The following is a 17,982-nucleotide window of genomic DNA, read 5'->3' on the forward strand; positions in this document are numbered from 1 at the left end:
TTAGCGCAGTTTTTTCACATTCTTTTTTTATTCATAAAGAAGGATTGCTTATCACAGTTTTTATCACTGTTATGAGCAATCACAGTGTGCAAAAAAAAATAAAAAATATCCTGATCACCATCTCAGTACAGTAGTACAGTGTCATTATGGTAAAAATGTACTTCTCTGGTCACAGTAAAAATGTAAAAAAAATATTGTAATAAAAAATGTACGTTAAAACAATTTAAATTATTATTATTTTTTTTCACATACTGTCAGTATCCCTAATCACCGCACCACCAGTTATAAGATGCCGCTGCACTGCACTGGTGATAGTATGTTAGCAAAATATAATGTAAAATAATTTTTCTTTATTTTCCAAAAAACTTGTGACAAAACATTAAAACTTCAAAAAACTCGTCGTGGCTCTTATTAATTACCTTGGACTGTCTAGTTTACAAAAAAGGGGGCAATTTGGGGGGTATTTGTACTGTCCCGGCATTTTATGGCCTCAAATGTTTGGTACAGAAGTGGTTATAATTGGTGTTTAAAGCTCATCTGAAAATATCTCTAAGTAGACCTTGCCCCCCTATATTTACTTAACCTGCCCTTCCTTGCAAATCCTTGCTCCCCCATGGCTGATTAAGTAAATGGCACTTATAGGTATGGAGATGTGAGGTGCATGTGATCTGCTCTCATGTGACAGTGCCTGAGCCTAGCAGCCAATCACTAGGCCCATGTACTGTCACATGACTGGGGAAGTAATGCCATTCCTTCTCCTATTCTCCAAAATTGCTAGTTTCATTATCAGTTAGGGAAGAGAAAGGGGCTGTAAGGGAGGTAGTAAGGTCAGTATATGGGGCTAAGGGCATGGCTTTTACAGAGACTTTGTTACTTTAGATGTGTTGCCTTGTTTCGACGCCATCTCTTTTTAGCAGAAATCAAATTGAAGTGGAGGAGAAAGTCATATTTACAGTATCTGATCTAAAAATTTTAGGTTTTATATGGGTACATATAACAAAAAAACAAATAACTCTATATTACAGGTCAGTTATGGTGCAACCACTCATGTTCTAAGTAACAGGATTACCTACCCAACATTTTTTCGGACAGTTCAAAGTAACCAGGCCATTTATTTGACACTATCTGGTCTTCTTCAATACTTTGGTTGGACATGGGTTGGAGTTCTATCTTCTGATGATGACAACGGAAATGAGGAAACCCAACTTCTGACACAATATCTAACCATGAAGGGTATTTGTGTTAACTATTTGATCGTAGAAAAGCCGGACAAGACTCAGGGTTTGAAGGAAAATACTTTTAGAAATAGCATTGAGACCATTAGAAGGTCATCTGCTCAGGTTATAATTCTTTGTGGGACCTTTTCTTCATTTCTCTTTGATCTTTTAAGAGAAACTAGCATTGTGTGCCGTGATAAGACATTCATTTTTGGACCAATATTTGCCTCCAATGAATTTCTTAAGGAGCATTTGAGAGAATCCTTTGAAGGGAGTTTGGCCGTAGAATTTTATAATCTGCCAATTCCTAATATGAAGAGTTTCTATGACAGTTTTCAGGTTGTGAACCATCCTCAGGACATGTTACTGGGACACATATGGCTACTATATCGATACTGTTCAGGAACCAATGAGTCAAGAAATAGATTTTATAGTAAGATATATGACGTATCTCTTCACAACTGCTCTGGGACAGAACGTGTCACAAAATTTCTTAGCTTCCAAAGCCCGGGTTTAACTTATCTGGTTTATAGAGCAGTTTATTCATTGGCTCATGCTCTACACAACATGTATCTGTCTATAGGTACTCCTAATAACGTAACTCAGGAACATAACTACCCACACCAGGTAAGAAAAGACTTTATTATGAATATATTTTGCTGTTTACTGTATATGAAGTACTTATAGCCCACATTCATACAATATATATAGCAAAGAAACACAGTTTCAGGGAATATATAAAACATTCACTACTCTTATATGAGGACTGGGGCAGAACCACAAACCTCTTCCCCTAATAAAACAATATAGCTAGTATACAATAGGTATACAAAAGGAAAAGTTCACTTATACATCAGTTGCCCACACAGGGGTTTGTTCCACATAACATGAATTAACGAAAATACCAAGCCCCATGTGTTGGCAGCACTGCTGCTCCTCTTACCAGCCCTTTGACTGTTTTATTCAGCTCCCTCTGAATGCATGGTCCATCTCTGGTCTAAGGATTGGGGTTCTCCTGACACCCCTGATAGGAGCGGACTTAACTACTGGAACCAAGACTTGCTGTCTCCTGTCTTGTGGCTGGGCCCTCTGACCCCTCGACGAGACCTCTGTCTCCTGTTTTGTGGCTGGACCCTCTGACCCCTCGATGAGACCTCTGTCTCGTGCCTTCTGGCTGGGGCCTCCTGAACCTGGGTGAGACCTTCCATCTCCCACACTGGGAGCCGTCTCCAAACTGGAAGCTGTCTCCAACATGGGAGCCCTGAGCAATGCTCAGACCTGATTATATAATGACCCCGCACACCTGTGTAGTGAGCCAGACTGCAGGCATCTAGCATAACCTGGACCCAGGATCAAACGTTCTGATCCAGAACCACATAATCTGTAGAAATGCTAGTTATGAACCTTACATTAACCCCCAATGAGACTCCTAGGTCACCTTTTCCTAAATACTTACAGTGACAGAGCCTCTCTCTGTCACAAAGCTAAGAGAGTGTCTGCCTATGATCATCTTTCTGAGGAACAGGCTTAAGTATGCTCTGACCAGGGATGAGGGGAAAAAGATCTGCATGCAGAATTTCATTAGGATCAATGGCAAGGTCCGAACAGACATTACATATCCAGCCAGGTTCATGAATGTCATCAGCATTGACAAAACCGGAGAATATTTCTGTCTGTTGTACGATACTAAGGGTCGATTCACAGTGCACAGGATCACAGCTCAGGAGTCCAAGTTCAAACTGTGCAAAGTGAGGAAAACTTGGTTGGGAACAAAAGGAATCCCAAATGCGTGACCCATGACAAACGTACCATCCACTACCCAGATCCATTGATTAAGGTTAACAACACTGTTCAGATTGACTTGGAAACTGGCAAGATTACATACTTTATCAAATTTGATAATGGTAACATCTGCATGGGGACCGGTGGTGCCAACCTGGATTGAATTTGTGTCATCACCAACAGGGAGAGACATCCAGGCTCATTCTATATGGTCCATGTGAAGGATGCCAATGACAACAGCTTTGTCACCAGACTCTAATATTTTCATCATCAGCAATGGTAACAAGCCATGGATTTTCTTGCCATGTGAAAAGGGTATCCGTCTCATCATCACTGTGGAGAGAGACAAGAGACTGGCAGCCAAGCAGACCAGCGGTCAAACTCAAATAACGCTTTCTACTTTTATTAAATAAAACTGTGTTATAGAAAAAAAAAACTGCACCTTGCATTTTAGATGCAGGGTAGAACAAAAATGGCAACCAGGCAACCACTCCAATCCATTTTTTTTGTCATTAATATTTATTAAACTTTACAAACAACATTACAAAAACCAACATTTACATCCCAGTAGAGATAATAATGGTTAGCATAAGACAATATAGGTATAAGACATTGAATGATTCAACAGTGTGCAATGATTTGTTTGAAGATACAAAAAGGGAAAATAGAACTTATGTTCATAAGAGTACCACATTGGAGTATCATTCTTCAAGAGAGTAGAGCATAAGGCTATTAGGGATGAGCCGAACACTTACGTTCGACTCGAACATCGAGCTCATCCCTAGCTATTGTAGCCTACAGTAGGAATGTTGCAACCATGTGGTCCAACCAGCTAAAAATGTGTTATAAGAAATATTCTTAAATCCTAACATCCTTTATACACTGGTTGTTAATATATTTTTTGATTATCTCCAAATATGGGAGGGGAAAGTGGATGTCCATGTACTTATAATTGTAGCTCAACCTCTGTAGGATCCACTGTGATTTAATGGGTTCTTCCCCAGAGTTAGTGCAGACTGGCTCAATAGGGGATGACTTTTAGGATTTCTATCGCTGGAGAACTTGAGATGGGATGTAGGGTGTTATGGGATACTCCTGTTTCCTTGATTTTTTACCAGGTGGAAACTCCACCTTGCTAAGTCTCTCTGAGCAATCTCTATGTAGTAACAAGTACACATGGCAGAGACTGCGCTCCATTCTTAGAAGCTATTTAGGCAGGAATACTGGCTTGTCCATCCAAGGTATAAAAGACAGTCACTAAAACCCTAAAACCGGGACAGTACTCACAATTAAATAATCACAAAATAAATTTGAAACCACACATCATGGAAACCTCTTTCAAATTATAACATCCAGAAAGTCCAAGGGGTGTGCATCCCACTCGACAAAAAACATCAACACCACAAGGATACAGCAGAGGCTTACCAGACAAATATGACCATCATATTATAGAGAGGTCATATTAAGCATCATGTCTCAGAAGACGTCAGATTTGACTAAACTCGTAGGGAGGAGCCATGTTACATGACGCCATCACGCTACTGAAGTGTCCTGGAAATGCTATTTGGCCTGATTACAGATGATGGTTCCAAAAAAATTTGATGGTTGAGCACTGAGGATTACCCTTTGATTACCATAAAAAAATTTTGGATCGGTCTTGTTGCTGATTGCTTTGGAACCATCACCAAACCTTGAGTGGATTGGAGTTGCAGTCATTGTGTTACCATCCAGTCTGGCACCCTCTCATCACCGGGGATCCAATATTTCAAGCCTTTTAGACGCACTGCTGTACAGTATGTGCGTCAACCTGGATCGGTAAGAGTACCCACCCTTCCATCTGAACATTTCTTCAGTGTTTACTAGTGCATTCCTGGTCCATCTTGACCACACGCTTTCTACTTTAGTTGGTGATTGAAGAGAACGGTTTTCACCGATTGGACACTATATATTTGGATATTTTGTCATTTGGACTATCCCACTTCATTACCATTTATCCATATCACTCTGGTGGTCGTGGATGTTTTTATGTCACGTATATTTGTTTATGTTTACAGGTTATCTTGATTCATTTTTAGTTTTACCTCAGCACATTTGAGGTGATTTTGTTTTTCACCTAATCACAATTGCTTATTTGTTTGATATTTGTTTGATATTCCCCCAAAGATGCCAAACTGCGCCACCCTTTCCCTTAGGGTTAGAGTCAGGGTGCCCCCTACCCCTGTAATAAACCATTGCGCCAGGGGCAGCCTCCCCTCCTGCCCACCCTTTGTCCCGGCCCTGTTCCCCCTCATGAGTGCCCATAAGTGCCACCTCATCAGAGCCTATCAGTGCCCATCAGAGCCACCTCCTCAACTTACAACAGTGAAGGAGAAAAATTACTTATTTACAAAATATACTGACAGAACCTTTTTTTTTTTCCAAATATACTGTCATTTTTTTTTTTTTTATAAAAAAAAAAAAAAAAAAAAAAAAAACAGCAGTTATTAAATAAAATATTTTATTTTTATAAAACTCAGTGTGAAGACATTTTTTAAAAATTAATTTGGGTACAGGGTTTCATGACCACACAATTGTCAAAGTGTGACAGCCCTGAAAGCTGAAAAATGGCCTGGGCAGGAAGGGGATGGAATTGTATTAATTATATGACTCACACATGCCTTAAGTATTAAGAATTTTTATCATAGACAATTGATATATATTTTTTTATATTAAAATCCTTGTTTTAAAAAAAAATTTGTATCCTATCTTGGAACCCTTAATCTCCTGCAGCCTTAGTAGTCGATTTCTGTCCACCTGTCCAGTAATGGCTGCCCACATTTCTTAGGATGATTTTCTTAAATAATAGTAATATAATAATAATAAAAAGAACAGTGGACCATGCCTGTGTAATGCCTTGTACACACGGTCAGACATTCCGACCACAAAATCCATCAGATTTTTTCCGACGGATCTTGGCCGAAACTTGTGTTGCATACACACGGACAAAGTTGTCAGAAAATCCAATAGTTCGGAATGTGGTACGACGGGATTACATAGAGGCTAGTACCTAATAGCTTTGGTATCATAATTTGATCTGAGCATGCGTGGCACTTTGTCCGATCGGAATTCTCTACAAATGATCAGAAAAAGTCAGATCGGCTTTTTTTGTTGTAAAATTTTAGATCCAGCTCTCAAATTTTTTCCGTCGGAAAAAGTCCGATAGAGCCCACACACGATCGGATTTTGCCAACAATATAATCTGATCGGACCTTTTCCGTCTGAATTTACGACCGCGTGTACAGGGCATAAGGCTGATTGAAATGCCCACTTGTAGTCTCCAATGGGGTGTGTGAGACAAGGGTGATAACACAGGAGCACAATGGGAGACAGGAACAGAGCATTGTCACCCTATAATGGGAAGTACCTGAATATGGACCTTTACCTTTCTATCACTAGCTGTTATTTTAACCGTTTGCCGACCGTATACTTTATATATATATATATATATATATATATATATATATATATACTTTATATATAGCAAAACATATAGAGAATATATAAAAGTAATATATATATATGTATATAATATATATATATATATATATATATATATATATATATATATATATATATATTATCGCCTAGGCTAGGCGGCTATCCAGGGCAGGATCACCTACCTGTAGGTGATCCAGCAGCACTTCGGGGTCTGGGATGGTGAACCGCTCCCGCTGTGATTGGATACAGCAGCAGCCAGTCAGCAGGTCCGGCACCCACAATGTTCTGATGGGACCCACCGATCATTCGGGACACTGGCAGAACGGCAGTCTGCCTATGTATGTTTTTTTTTTTCAAAATTGTCTGTGATTTTTTTGTTCATAGCGCAAAAAATAAAAACCGCAGAGGTGATCAAATACCACCAAAACAAAGCCCTATTTGTGGGAAAAATGGTCATTCATTTTATTTGGGTACGGTGTTGCACGACCACGCAATTGTCAGTTATATTAACGCAGTGCCAAAACGCAAAAAATGGCCTGGTCGTGAAGAGGGGTAAAACTTCTGGAGCGGAAGTGTAAACTTCATGTTTAAAGGGATTGAAAATATTTTTTGAATTCACTTTACCGTTTAACACTTTAAGATTTTAAAGCATTTGTGAGATTTTAGTGATTGGGTTTACATCTACTTTAGTGAATATTAAACTATTGGATTAGATACTTCTACTTAATGGACGGTGTTCTTTGTTTGTCCTTGTCCCTTCATTACAATAGCGTCACAGGCTTCTTTTTTTTTTTGTTTTTCTTTCCTTTAATAGCTTTATTATTGGGTCAAAAATCAGGGAAGCACCAACGGTGACCTACTTTTTGAGGAAAACGGTGAACTTGTCACGCTGTTCAACATTGTGAATTGGAAGTCTTTAAAAAACAGATCTCTTCGCCTAGAACAAGTTGGTAAAGTCTTCATAACGAATGGATCTCAGCAGAATTGTTCCATCATGGTAGAGGACATTGCGTGGAAAAATGGAATTATTAAGGTTAGATACATTGTTAGGAGCCACAAGTATAAAGGGATCCCCCACCCGGCACAGCCAGCCACATTGCCGTCACGAGACAGTCCAGTGCTTTGTTTTTTTTGTGTTTTTTTTTGAGGGGAATCAACTTGGATAGAAATATTTTGGGATGCCCCCTTGTTTGGATGCCCACTTGTTTCCGCAGAACTCTTCAGGGACAACTTAGGGTGGCACAGTGGTGTAGTGGGTAGCACTCTCACCTACCAGTAAAATAGGTTGCTGGTTCAAATCCCAACCATGAAACTACCTGCCTGGAGTTTGCATGTTGTGCCTGTGCCTGTGTGGGTTTTCTCCGGTTTCCTCCCGCACTCCAAAGACATGCAGGTAGGTTAATTGGCTTCTGTCCAAAATTGGCCCTAGTATATGAATGGGGACCTTGGATTGTGGGCTCCTTGAGGGTAGGGACTGGTGTGAGCGTGCAATGTGCAGGGATAGGGACAATTGTAGACACTCACTCTGGATGGATCGGTGCCTTTATTCAACCTTAGTAACTATGGAACTTTTTTCTGTCTATTTACACACTCCTCGGCTCCTCCGGCACATCACTTGCTTGCAGCAAAAAACTTCCCAGGGCCAGCTGGCATACTATTAGGATATCTGACAATAGGGCTAAGTCAGATGTAACAAATACCCTTGACAGGCTGGGACTGTGGCCCCTTGGTTGTGTTAAAAGTCCTAGTGCCCAGCTGTCCTCCCATGGCCACTTATCCCAGCACCACCTCTTCAGGCACTGTCAGCCCACCTGGCTGCAGTTTCCCCTTTCACTAGCACTCCCATCTAATCTTCTGCAATTCTCCCAGACTGACTCTGCATCCATTTCCGACTGCTCTCATCCAGTCCTCTCAGGCTGTCCCTCAGTCCTCTGACTGCAACACTCATCAGCCCACCTGGCTGTCTTCTCCCTGGAGATCTTCTGGACATGCTCACTGGATCCTGCTGCCCTCATACTGGCTCCCATGCCACTGGACAGGATTCTTTCTTGGGATATAAGAGGATCCCAAGCTCCCAGGCTTGAGGTCACCCCCCCCCCCCCGCGCCCTCCAGACAGGATGGTTACCCTCAAGGGCCCATCGACAGACTCCTAGCCCTCCATCTTCAGTTTTCAACCAAAGTCTCTCCTGCCCTGTTGGGCTGACCCTGAGTATTTATGGTGGCCTGCCCACTGCCAACCCATCTGTTGGGGATTGGTCAGGGTCCTCATGAATACTCCAGGCAGCTCCTCCTAATTTCCCTCCCATTCTTCTGGAAATTTCTGACAAGTTCCAGAAGTAGTGGGAGGTACCAGAGATGCTGCCTGATGAGTCATGCCAGCCTCCCTGGATCACTCACCCAACCCAGATTAAAACACAGGCTTGGCTGCCAGCCAAGCCAAACATTTTACTTATAGCCAACAGAGGTAAGCCATAGTGAAGGTCTAGTCAAGGACAACTTGAGATTTAGAAAAGACAAGCCACTGTCAGGAATTAGCCAAGGTCAAACAAATAATTAGCAGAGACAAGCCATGGTCAGAAACTATAAAAGTGTACTCTTGCGAGCAGCTAATGTGCTACAGTTAAATAAATAAATTAGTGCCACGCTTCACTGTGTGTAACCTCCTATCTCAAACAGATACTGTAGATGCAAGTGCCTGATCCCCTGGGCTACTATGTGCAAATAAAAACTAAAATCTAAATATGAGTACAGTAATACCTTGGATTACAAGCATAATTTGTTCCAGAAGCATGTCTAATATATACACCAGTGGCTTGAGCCCTGCTCCTCTTGCGAGGCAGTGCTCGCAAATCAAGTCAGGATTTTTTTTTAAATATATAGATTGCGTTAATCGCCAAATGAGGTATCACTCTATATAGATATATAAAAAAGAAAATGGGGTCTGCCACAGTGTACCTATACAGTATGTGTTCCCACATAAACAAAGCATATAAGCAGCGGCGGCTCGCTCATTAGGGGCGTAGGGGTCCCCTAATTCATGTGTGGTTAAACATTTTTTTTTAGAAGCATGTAATTAGAGCCGGAGGCTCTAATTGACTTCAAAAAGGGTGAGCCCACCTACTTGTGTGACATTGGTGAATTAATATTCGCTAATGTCTTCATGCTTCTCCCCCCGGCCAATCAGGAAGAAGGCCCTGAGTCCTAAGACTCCCTGGCCAATCAGGTCTCATCAGGACCCACTTCCTTTTCGGTCAGGAGAAGCAATGACCCCGGCTCTTCCATCCACAACCTCCTCCCCACATCTCCCCGCATATGGTAAGGCCATGGATCGCCACATTCCTGATCATTCGATCGAGCGTGCGGAGGGGGTTAATGTGAGAGAGCACCGAGGGGGGTGTAGTGTGACTGGGGGGCCAGTTTTGTTTGTGCCCCCCCCCCCAAAAAAAAAAATTTGGAGCACCAGCCACCACTGAGTATAAGTGATGTTAAAAGGAGCGCTACCTCTATATTGTGAACAATAAACAAGTGCCTCTATACAAACCAGGTGTACACAGATACATGTCAAATAAATATTATAACTTCACACACTCTTAACCAAGTAGTATAAATCAATCATGACATGAACAATAAAAAATAAAAAAGCAAAAAGAACTACAAGTATTATCAGCACTATTCGGTGAGATCTCCCCATGCGGTGACACACATCCAGTGTATATCTACATTTCGCCCACAGGACGTCCATCGACATCCTTGGGTTTCAGTAGTTATACTGGGGTGATGCCTGCACCTACAGGCATCATCCCAGTATGGATCTTTTCAGTCGGTGATTCCTTGTAATGTAGAAGCGATCCTAGTGGCTGATTAGCCACTTAATCGCTTATTGTAGGTGGCATTTGATTCACTACCCTGACTCTGATGAAGAGGGTTCATCCTTGAAACGCGTCAACCATTTTCGGATGCCTCCTAGTCTTCCGGCAGTACCGATGGACTTGAATAGACCTTTAGGCAGCCAATCTCAATTGCTATGACATGTGTTTACTTAATTCACGTTTGTGAGTATATCTATTGCTGTATTTATCTTACAATACATTTCATTGAGGTAATGTGCTAAATCGGTGCGCCCTTTTTTATATTGTTATTTTGTGGCTGCAGCCAAAAAAAGCAATAAAGTTAGTAAAAAAAAAAAAAAAAGTTAAAACATTTTTTTTTTTTTTTTTGCAAAAAAAAAAAAATTCAAGTGCCCCTGTGCAAATACGAATGCATAGGTTACTCCCGCACGCATATGTAAACGGTGATCACACCACACATGTGAGGTATTGTCGCAAACGTCAGAGAAAGAGCAATAATTCTAGCACCAGACTTACTGTGCAACTCTAAACAGGTAACCTGTAAAGGCATTTAAAGTGTCAACTTTGGAGAATTTTAAGCACTGTAGTAGTTTGCCGCCATTCCATGGGCAAACACAATTTTAAAGCATTACATTTTATGTATCTATTTACTCAATGTAACATCATCCTTCACATTATACAAAAAAAACTGGGCTAAGTTTAGTGTTTTTTTTTTTAATTCACGAAAGTGTTTTTTTCTCCAAAAATTGCGTTTGAAAAATTGCTGGGCAAATACCACGTGACATAAAAAATTGCAACGACCGCCGTTTTATTCTATAGGGCCTATGATAAAATACATAATGTTTGGGGGTAATTTTCTAGCAAAAAAAATAGGTGTTTACATGTAGGAGCAAAAGTGTCAGAATTGGCCCAGATGATCAGTGGATATAGATGTGAACAAAGTCCATAATATAACCCCTTAGCGCCGACCATATGCACATATGCGGCCTTGGCTTTAAAGGGTTATACCGGGATGATGCCTGCAGCTGCATGCATCATCCTGATTCCGTTTCTTAAGCCTTGTACACACGGTCGGAGAATGCGTCAGAATGTGTCCTATCGGACCGCGTCGTCGGATAATCCGACTGTGTGTGGTATGCATCGGACTGATTCCATCCGAATCTCCGTCGGACCCAATTTTCCAACATGTTGGAAATATTTCCCGACCAACTGGGCCGGTCGGACCTAATCCGATCATGTGTAGAGCATTTTGATCGGATCAAGTGCCACGCATGCTCAGATCAAATTCCTACATCAAAGCTATTGGCTACTAACCTGAATGTAGTCCCATCGTAACGAAATTACGTCATCACGTTCTGAAAGATCGGATTTTTCGCCAACTTTGTCCGACCGTGTGTATGCAACAGTTTCGGACAAGATCCGACGGACAAAATCCGACGGATTTGGTTGGCAAAATCTCCGACCGTGTGTACAGGGGCTTAGAGTGGGCAGTTGGCTCTTCAGAGATAACAACCGATCTGGCTAAAAGCCGCTCGGCTGTTATGTTATCCCAAAAGAGTGAGAGGGGATGGTCCCCCCTTCCCGTCACCTTCCTCCCGCTCTTCCTGGGCCTCCCGTCCCACCAGGAGACCTGAGCCACGATCTGGCACTTCCGCCAGCTAGAGTGAGACTGGAAGGAAGCCGGAAACATACTCTTCTGTGAATCGGTTGTAACTCTGCACAAATCACCATGTGTAACCCTCCACCTATGTGCTCATCTCTGAGTTGGACCCTTAGCAGGTCCCTTTGAGCCTTCCCCTTATCCAGTGGCAGGATATTTAACCAGGTGTGCTCAAATCTAATATCTGATCTGTATAGTGGAGTGTTCATATTTTTATTTTTGTCTAAAAAGGACATTTTGTTGAAATGTAAAACCATAACTTTTATCAGCATCCCAAGACATTTTGGACAATTTCAAGCTCCCGACTTTGTGGGAACAGTTTGGGGATGGCCCCTTCTCAAAGCTGTATCTTGGCTTAGGCCAACAAGGCCCGGGCCTAGGGTGAAAAAAGCTGCCCCCTGCACAAAAACAGCCTCCTCCTGGCTTCCACACGAAAAAGAGTCCCTAACAGCTTACGCTACACTTTTACTGTAGCACCAGTCTTTTGGGGTGAACTGGGCGAGGGGGGCTGATTATTTCACTTATTTCTATAATGACTAGAGACTCTAATCATTATACAAATAAGTGAAATAATTCTATGATTACAATCAGTGGTAGCATACACAAGTCCAAACATTTTACAAGATAGGAGTAATCTTGCTAATCCAGTGACATATTGTAATAGCATATATAGACGAGCAGGTCCTAGTTTAACTGAAACAAAGTCCCAGATAATATCCTACGTATTAGATAAGATTAGTAATATAAATATATATATATATATATATATATATATATATATATATATATATATATATATATATATATATATATATATGCTATAAAAATATGTATTTGCTGACATGGCAGGTCTTAAACAGGAAGGGATTTGGCCTTGACAGGAAGGGGTGTGTCATTTAAATTAGGGGACACACAAGTTTAGTCAGGCCTAGGGCAGCACAAAACCTAAATACACCACTGCCCCTTCCTGTTCCAACATGACTGCACATCCGTGCACAATGTTCAAAAATACATAGATGAGCGAGTCTGGGGTGGATGGACTTGACTGGCCTTGTCTCCCCCACCCTAAAGTACCCCATGAGTGCCTCATCTCCACAACCATGGCCGGTGGTTGTGAGGGTTTGCGTGCAGGGGGTTTATTGGAAGGAGCATTTTTTTATTATTTTTTTCGGGTCAGTGGTGAGGCGTGATTGACAACGGACTTACATCAAGAGACATTTTTTAAAAATTTTGAAAGGGTAAATGATAAAGAAGACAAAAACGTGTCATGCCCGGATAAGGGTCTGGTATGGATTTTGGGGGGGCCCCCACGTCTTTTTTTATTTTTTTTATTTTGGTGTAGGGTTTCCCTGCAGATCCATACAAGATCTAAAGGGCCTGAATTGGACTGGGGGGACCCCACGCCATTTTTTTCCTATTATTCAGCTGTCAGCAGGGAAGCCCATTGACAGCTGATGAATCATCGGTTGTTAAGGACGCCGCGGCTGGCTTCCTGTCCTGCTCCTTAACAACCAGCTTATACTGCTCCCTGATTGGGAAAAATTTTGCCCAATCAGGGTGCAGAATGAGCATCGCTCAGTGCATTGCAGGGTGTTCATCCGGTGAATACCCTGCAAATTCAGGTTTTCAGTGAACGGCCAAACAGGCAAAAGTTCAGCCCAAACTCATGCCCATCCCTAATCAGTATTACAAGAGGGACAGCAAACACAAGGCCTACTATTATACAAATACTGTACCTGCCCATGTGTCTCCTGGATATAGAATAAAGACTAATGCCGCGTACACACAAGTGGAATGTCCAACAGAAAAAGTCAGACGGAAGCTTTTCATCGTATATTCCAATCATGTGTATGCCTCATCTGACTTTTTTTTCCTGAAAATTCTGACGGTCCTAGAAATAGAACGTATTAAATATTTCCGACGGAACCAATTCCTATCGGGAAAACCGCTCATCTGTATGCTGTTCCAAAAAATGACGCATGCTCTGAAGTAAGTACGAGACGGAAGCTATTGGCTACTGGCTATTGAACTTCCTTTTTCTAGTCCCGTCGTACGTGCTGTACGTCGCTGCGTTCTTAACGATCAGACTTTGGTGTGATCGTGTGTATGCATGATAGTTTCAGCGGAACTCCATCGGAACACCGTTGGAAAAACCTTTGGAGTTTATTCCGACGGGAAAACCGGTTGTGTGTACGCAGCATCAGAAGCAAGTCTAATGCAGCATGTTTCACACTCTCCATTAGATATTCTTTTTTTGGTTTTAGGGTCTTCTGAGTTGAATGCAAAATCTTGTGTACAGGAGCCCATGGAGAAATAGAAAAAAAGGTTATTTGAATAAGATTTACTGACGTAAAGCCCATTACTGCTTTGACACATGTTAAAAGAAACTAAAATCATCTAGAAGAAATTTATTACAAAATGCACTCAACTAGAAACAGGGAAAAGTAAGTGTGGCATGTAAATCTATATAGACTCTTTCCTTATTTGCAGATCCCAAAGTCTCAGTGTTCGGAGAATTGTATACCAGGAACCAGGAAAGTCCCGAGGTCTGGAATCCACACCTGCTGCTATGACTGTGTCCAGTGCTCGGAGGGGGAGATATCAAATGTCAGCGGTATATGGACATCTATATACTTCTGTATATGTCTAATACTAATAATCATGTAATAGATATTTAACAGGAAACACCATTTAGAATGCAGTTGGCCGTGTTTCCACTTCTGCTCTTTGATGATCTCTCCATACTTTGGGGACCACTCCAGCTTCCAGTATAATAAAGCTTTCTTTTAGTTTGGTTAAGTTGGTGGCGAACACAAACCATTTTAACCACTTCAGCTCCGAAAGGTTTTACCCCCCCCCCCCCCCCCCCCCGACCAGAACACTTTTTGCGATTCAGCACTGCGTTGCTTTAACTGAAATTTGCGCGGTTGTGCGATGCTGTATCCAAATAAAATTGATGTCCTTTTTTCCCCACAAATAGAGCTATCTTTTGGTGGTATTTGATCACCTCTGCGTTTTTTCTTTGTTGCGCTATAAACAAAAAAATAGACCGACAATTTTGAAAAAATAAAAATAAAAAATCGTACTTTCTGCTATAAAACATATCCAATGAAAATTTTTTTAATTTATTCATCAATTCAGCCCAATATGTATTCTGCTACATGTTTTTGGTAAAAAAAAAATCCCAATAAGCGTATATTGATTGGTTTTCGCAAAAGTTATAGCATCTACAAACTATGGGATGTATTTGTGGAATTTTTATTCATTTTTATTTTTTTACTAGTAATGGCGGCGATCAGCAATTTTTAGTGGGGCTGCGACATTGCAGCGTACAAACTGGGCACCTAACTGACACTTTTTGGGGACCAGTGACATTATTACAGTGATCAGTGCAAAATAACAATGCAGTGTCACTATACTAATGACACTGGCAGGAAAGGGGTTAACATCAGGGGCAATCAAAGGGTTAAGTGTGTCCCTAGGGGGTACTTTCTAAGCCCTTGTACACACAGTCGGAGATTCCGTCGGAATGTGTCCGATCGGAGCGTTTTGTCGGATATTCCGACTGTGTGTGGTCTCCATCGGACTGTTTCCGTCGGACCAAATTTTCCAACTTGCCGGAAATATTTTCTGACAAAATGCTCCAATCGGACATATTCCGATCATGTGTAGAGAATTCCGATCAGACAAAGTGCCACGCATGCTCAGATCAAATTCCTACATCAAAGCTATTGGCTACTAGCCTGAACATAGTCCTGCGTAATGAAATAACGTCATAACGTTCTGAACGATCAGATTTTCCGACAACTTCGTCCGACTGTGTGTATACAACAGTTTCATACAAAATCCGTCGGAAACAAAATCCGACGGACAAAATCCGATGGATTTGGTTGTCATAATCTCCGATCGTGTGTACAAGGGCTTACTGTGTGGGGGATGTACATTAGCTAAAGGAAAACAGAGATCTGTGTTTCTCCAAATAAAAGGTCTCCATATTCCCCTCTGACAGAACAGTGATCTGCATTTTTTACATAGGTAGACCGCCATTCTGCCTCTCCTCAGGACGATCGGTGGGTTCCAGCGGACCCACTGATTGGCTCCTGCTGTGTCCAATGACAGCAGTAGCAGGGCACTGGCGGGGTGCGCACCCGCCCCAGAGCTAAAGAAAAAAATCACGCATAGGTACGTGATTTTACGCTTAGGGGGCGCCCTGCCGCAGTATATGTATCTGGGGCGGACCATATTTTAGAATTACTAAGCAAAGAGGAGAAATTTGTATTATATCAACCATACATCGCTAAATGATATGGAACATCAATTATGTGTCCTTTTTTTTTTTTATCTTCCAGACAGTGAAAACTGCCAGCCATGCAGATATGATGAATGGCCCAATGAGAAGAAGGATCGGTGTGTCCCGAAACTGCTGGATTTCCTGTCTTACTCTAATGACCTTCTAGGAATGGTCTTTGCCTTGTTCTCCTCCATTCTTTGTGCTATGACTGGACTGATATTACTGGTCTTTATTTCACACCAAGACACAGCCATTGTAAAAGCCAACAACAGGAACCTGAGCTTCACCCTTCTGGTCTCCATCATGTTGAGCTTCCTCTGTGTGTTCCTCTTCCTTGGACGTCCTGATGATATATCCTGCTTGTTACGCCAAATCTCATTTGGAATCCTGTTCACCATTGCCATCTCTTGTGTCCTTGCCAAAACCATCATGGTTTGTGCAGCATTTAAGGCCACCAAACCTGGTAGTCCGTGGAAACACTGGATTGGAGCCAAACTTTCTAATTCCATAGTGATTTTATGCTCATCCATTCAAGTTATAATTTGTGTCATCTGGTTGTCTGTCTCTCCTCCCTACCAAGATCTGAACACGTTTTCTTATCAGGACAAGATCATCGTTCAGTGTAATGAAGGGTCAGTTATTGGGTTTTATTCTGTTCTTGGTTACATGGGGTTTCTGGCAGCTGTGAGTTTTGTTCTGGCTTTCATGGTGAGGACTTTACCGGACAGTTTTAATGAGGCCAAGTACATCACCTTCAGCATGCTGGTGTTCTGCAGTGTGTGGATTGCCATGATCCCGGCCTATCTGAGCACCAGAGGAAAGTACATGGTGGCTGTGGAGATATTCGCCATACTGAGCTCCAGTGCCGGAGTCTTATGCTGTACATTTCTTCCCAAATGTTACATAATCTTATGGAGACCAGATTTGAACACTAAAATATCTATAATGGAGAAAAGAGTTTTTCAATAAATTGCACCATTATTAAACTCGTAAACCCTTACATATTGTGTACCAGTGAAATGACTAGCCTAAGATGATACACAGAGGTTAAACAAATCCAATGAATACATTGTACCTATTTATCTGCAGCCATCTCTTCAGGGTTTACACAGCATTTCTGAGCTTCAGAAGGCATGAATATGATCTTACACATTGCTCAGCAAAGAGCAGAGAGCTGAGTGTAATCTGAGACCAGAGTGTAAGGAGTGTAAATAGCCCCCTATACATAGCCTCATAGGGAAATATGAGGCTGGTCAGTCACCTGATGTAAGCTGGAGGGTAGGTGGGGCCATCTCCCAGGATTGTCTGGTGTTGGCATAGACCAGTGATGGGGAACCTTGGCACCCCAGAGGTTTTGGAACTTCATTTCCCATGATGCTCATGCACTCTGCAGTGTAGGTTAGCATCATGGGAAATGTATTTCCAAAACATCTGGGGTGCCAAGATTCACCAACACTGGCATAGACTGTAAGAAGTGATTCATGCAGACAGCAGAGGAATGAGAGAGGAGACAGAAATCACACTACTTTGGATAGAGGCAAGCACTTTCTATAGAAGAATAAGCTTTGTTCATTTTTACTTTCAGAGGTTTACAGTCACTTTCGAAAAACATTTCATTAAATACCCCTAGATCAATGATCAAGAGCAATATATTCTCGCCCAATCAGGCTGCAGTGAATAGCTGGTTGTTAAGGAGTGGGGCCGGG

The 17,982-nt window shown here is 41.7% G+C and overlaps 1 protein-coding gene and 1 pseudogene across 1 annotated transcript in view; both read left to right on the plus strand.

The window, feature by feature from the left end:
- The window catches only part of LOC143986832 (vomeronasal type-2 receptor 26-like), a 45,645-nt gene extending 28,043 nt beyond the window's left edge, over window positions 1-17,602 (plus strand). The window contains exons 3-6 of the mRNA XM_077485240.1: window positions 1,026-1,844; window positions 7,291-7,509; window positions 14,476-14,599; window positions 16,335-17,602. Coding sequence (XP_077341366.1) covers window positions 1,026-1,844; window positions 7,291-7,509; window positions 14,476-14,599; window positions 16,335-17,245 — 2,073 coding nt within the window. The 3' untranslated portion in view covers window positions 17,246-17,602. The remainder of the gene's footprint in view (window positions 1-1,025; window positions 1,845-7,290; window positions 7,510-14,475; window positions 14,600-16,334) is intronic.
- On the plus strand, window positions 2,486-3,412 carry LOC143989969 (small ribosomal subunit protein eS4-like; annotated as a pseudogene).
- Window positions 17,603-17,982: the final 380 nt, after the last annotated feature.

The sequence above is a fragment of the Lithobates pipiens genome, unplaced genomic scaffold (assembly GCF_037356315.1).
Source record: "Lithobates pipiens isolate NorthernLeopardFrog02 unplaced genomic scaffold, aLitPip1_a1.2 Scaffold_18, whole genome shotgun sequence".
In the NCBI taxonomy this organism is placed as follows: Eukaryota; Metazoa; Chordata; class Amphibia; order Anura; family Ranidae; genus Lithobates; species Lithobates pipiens.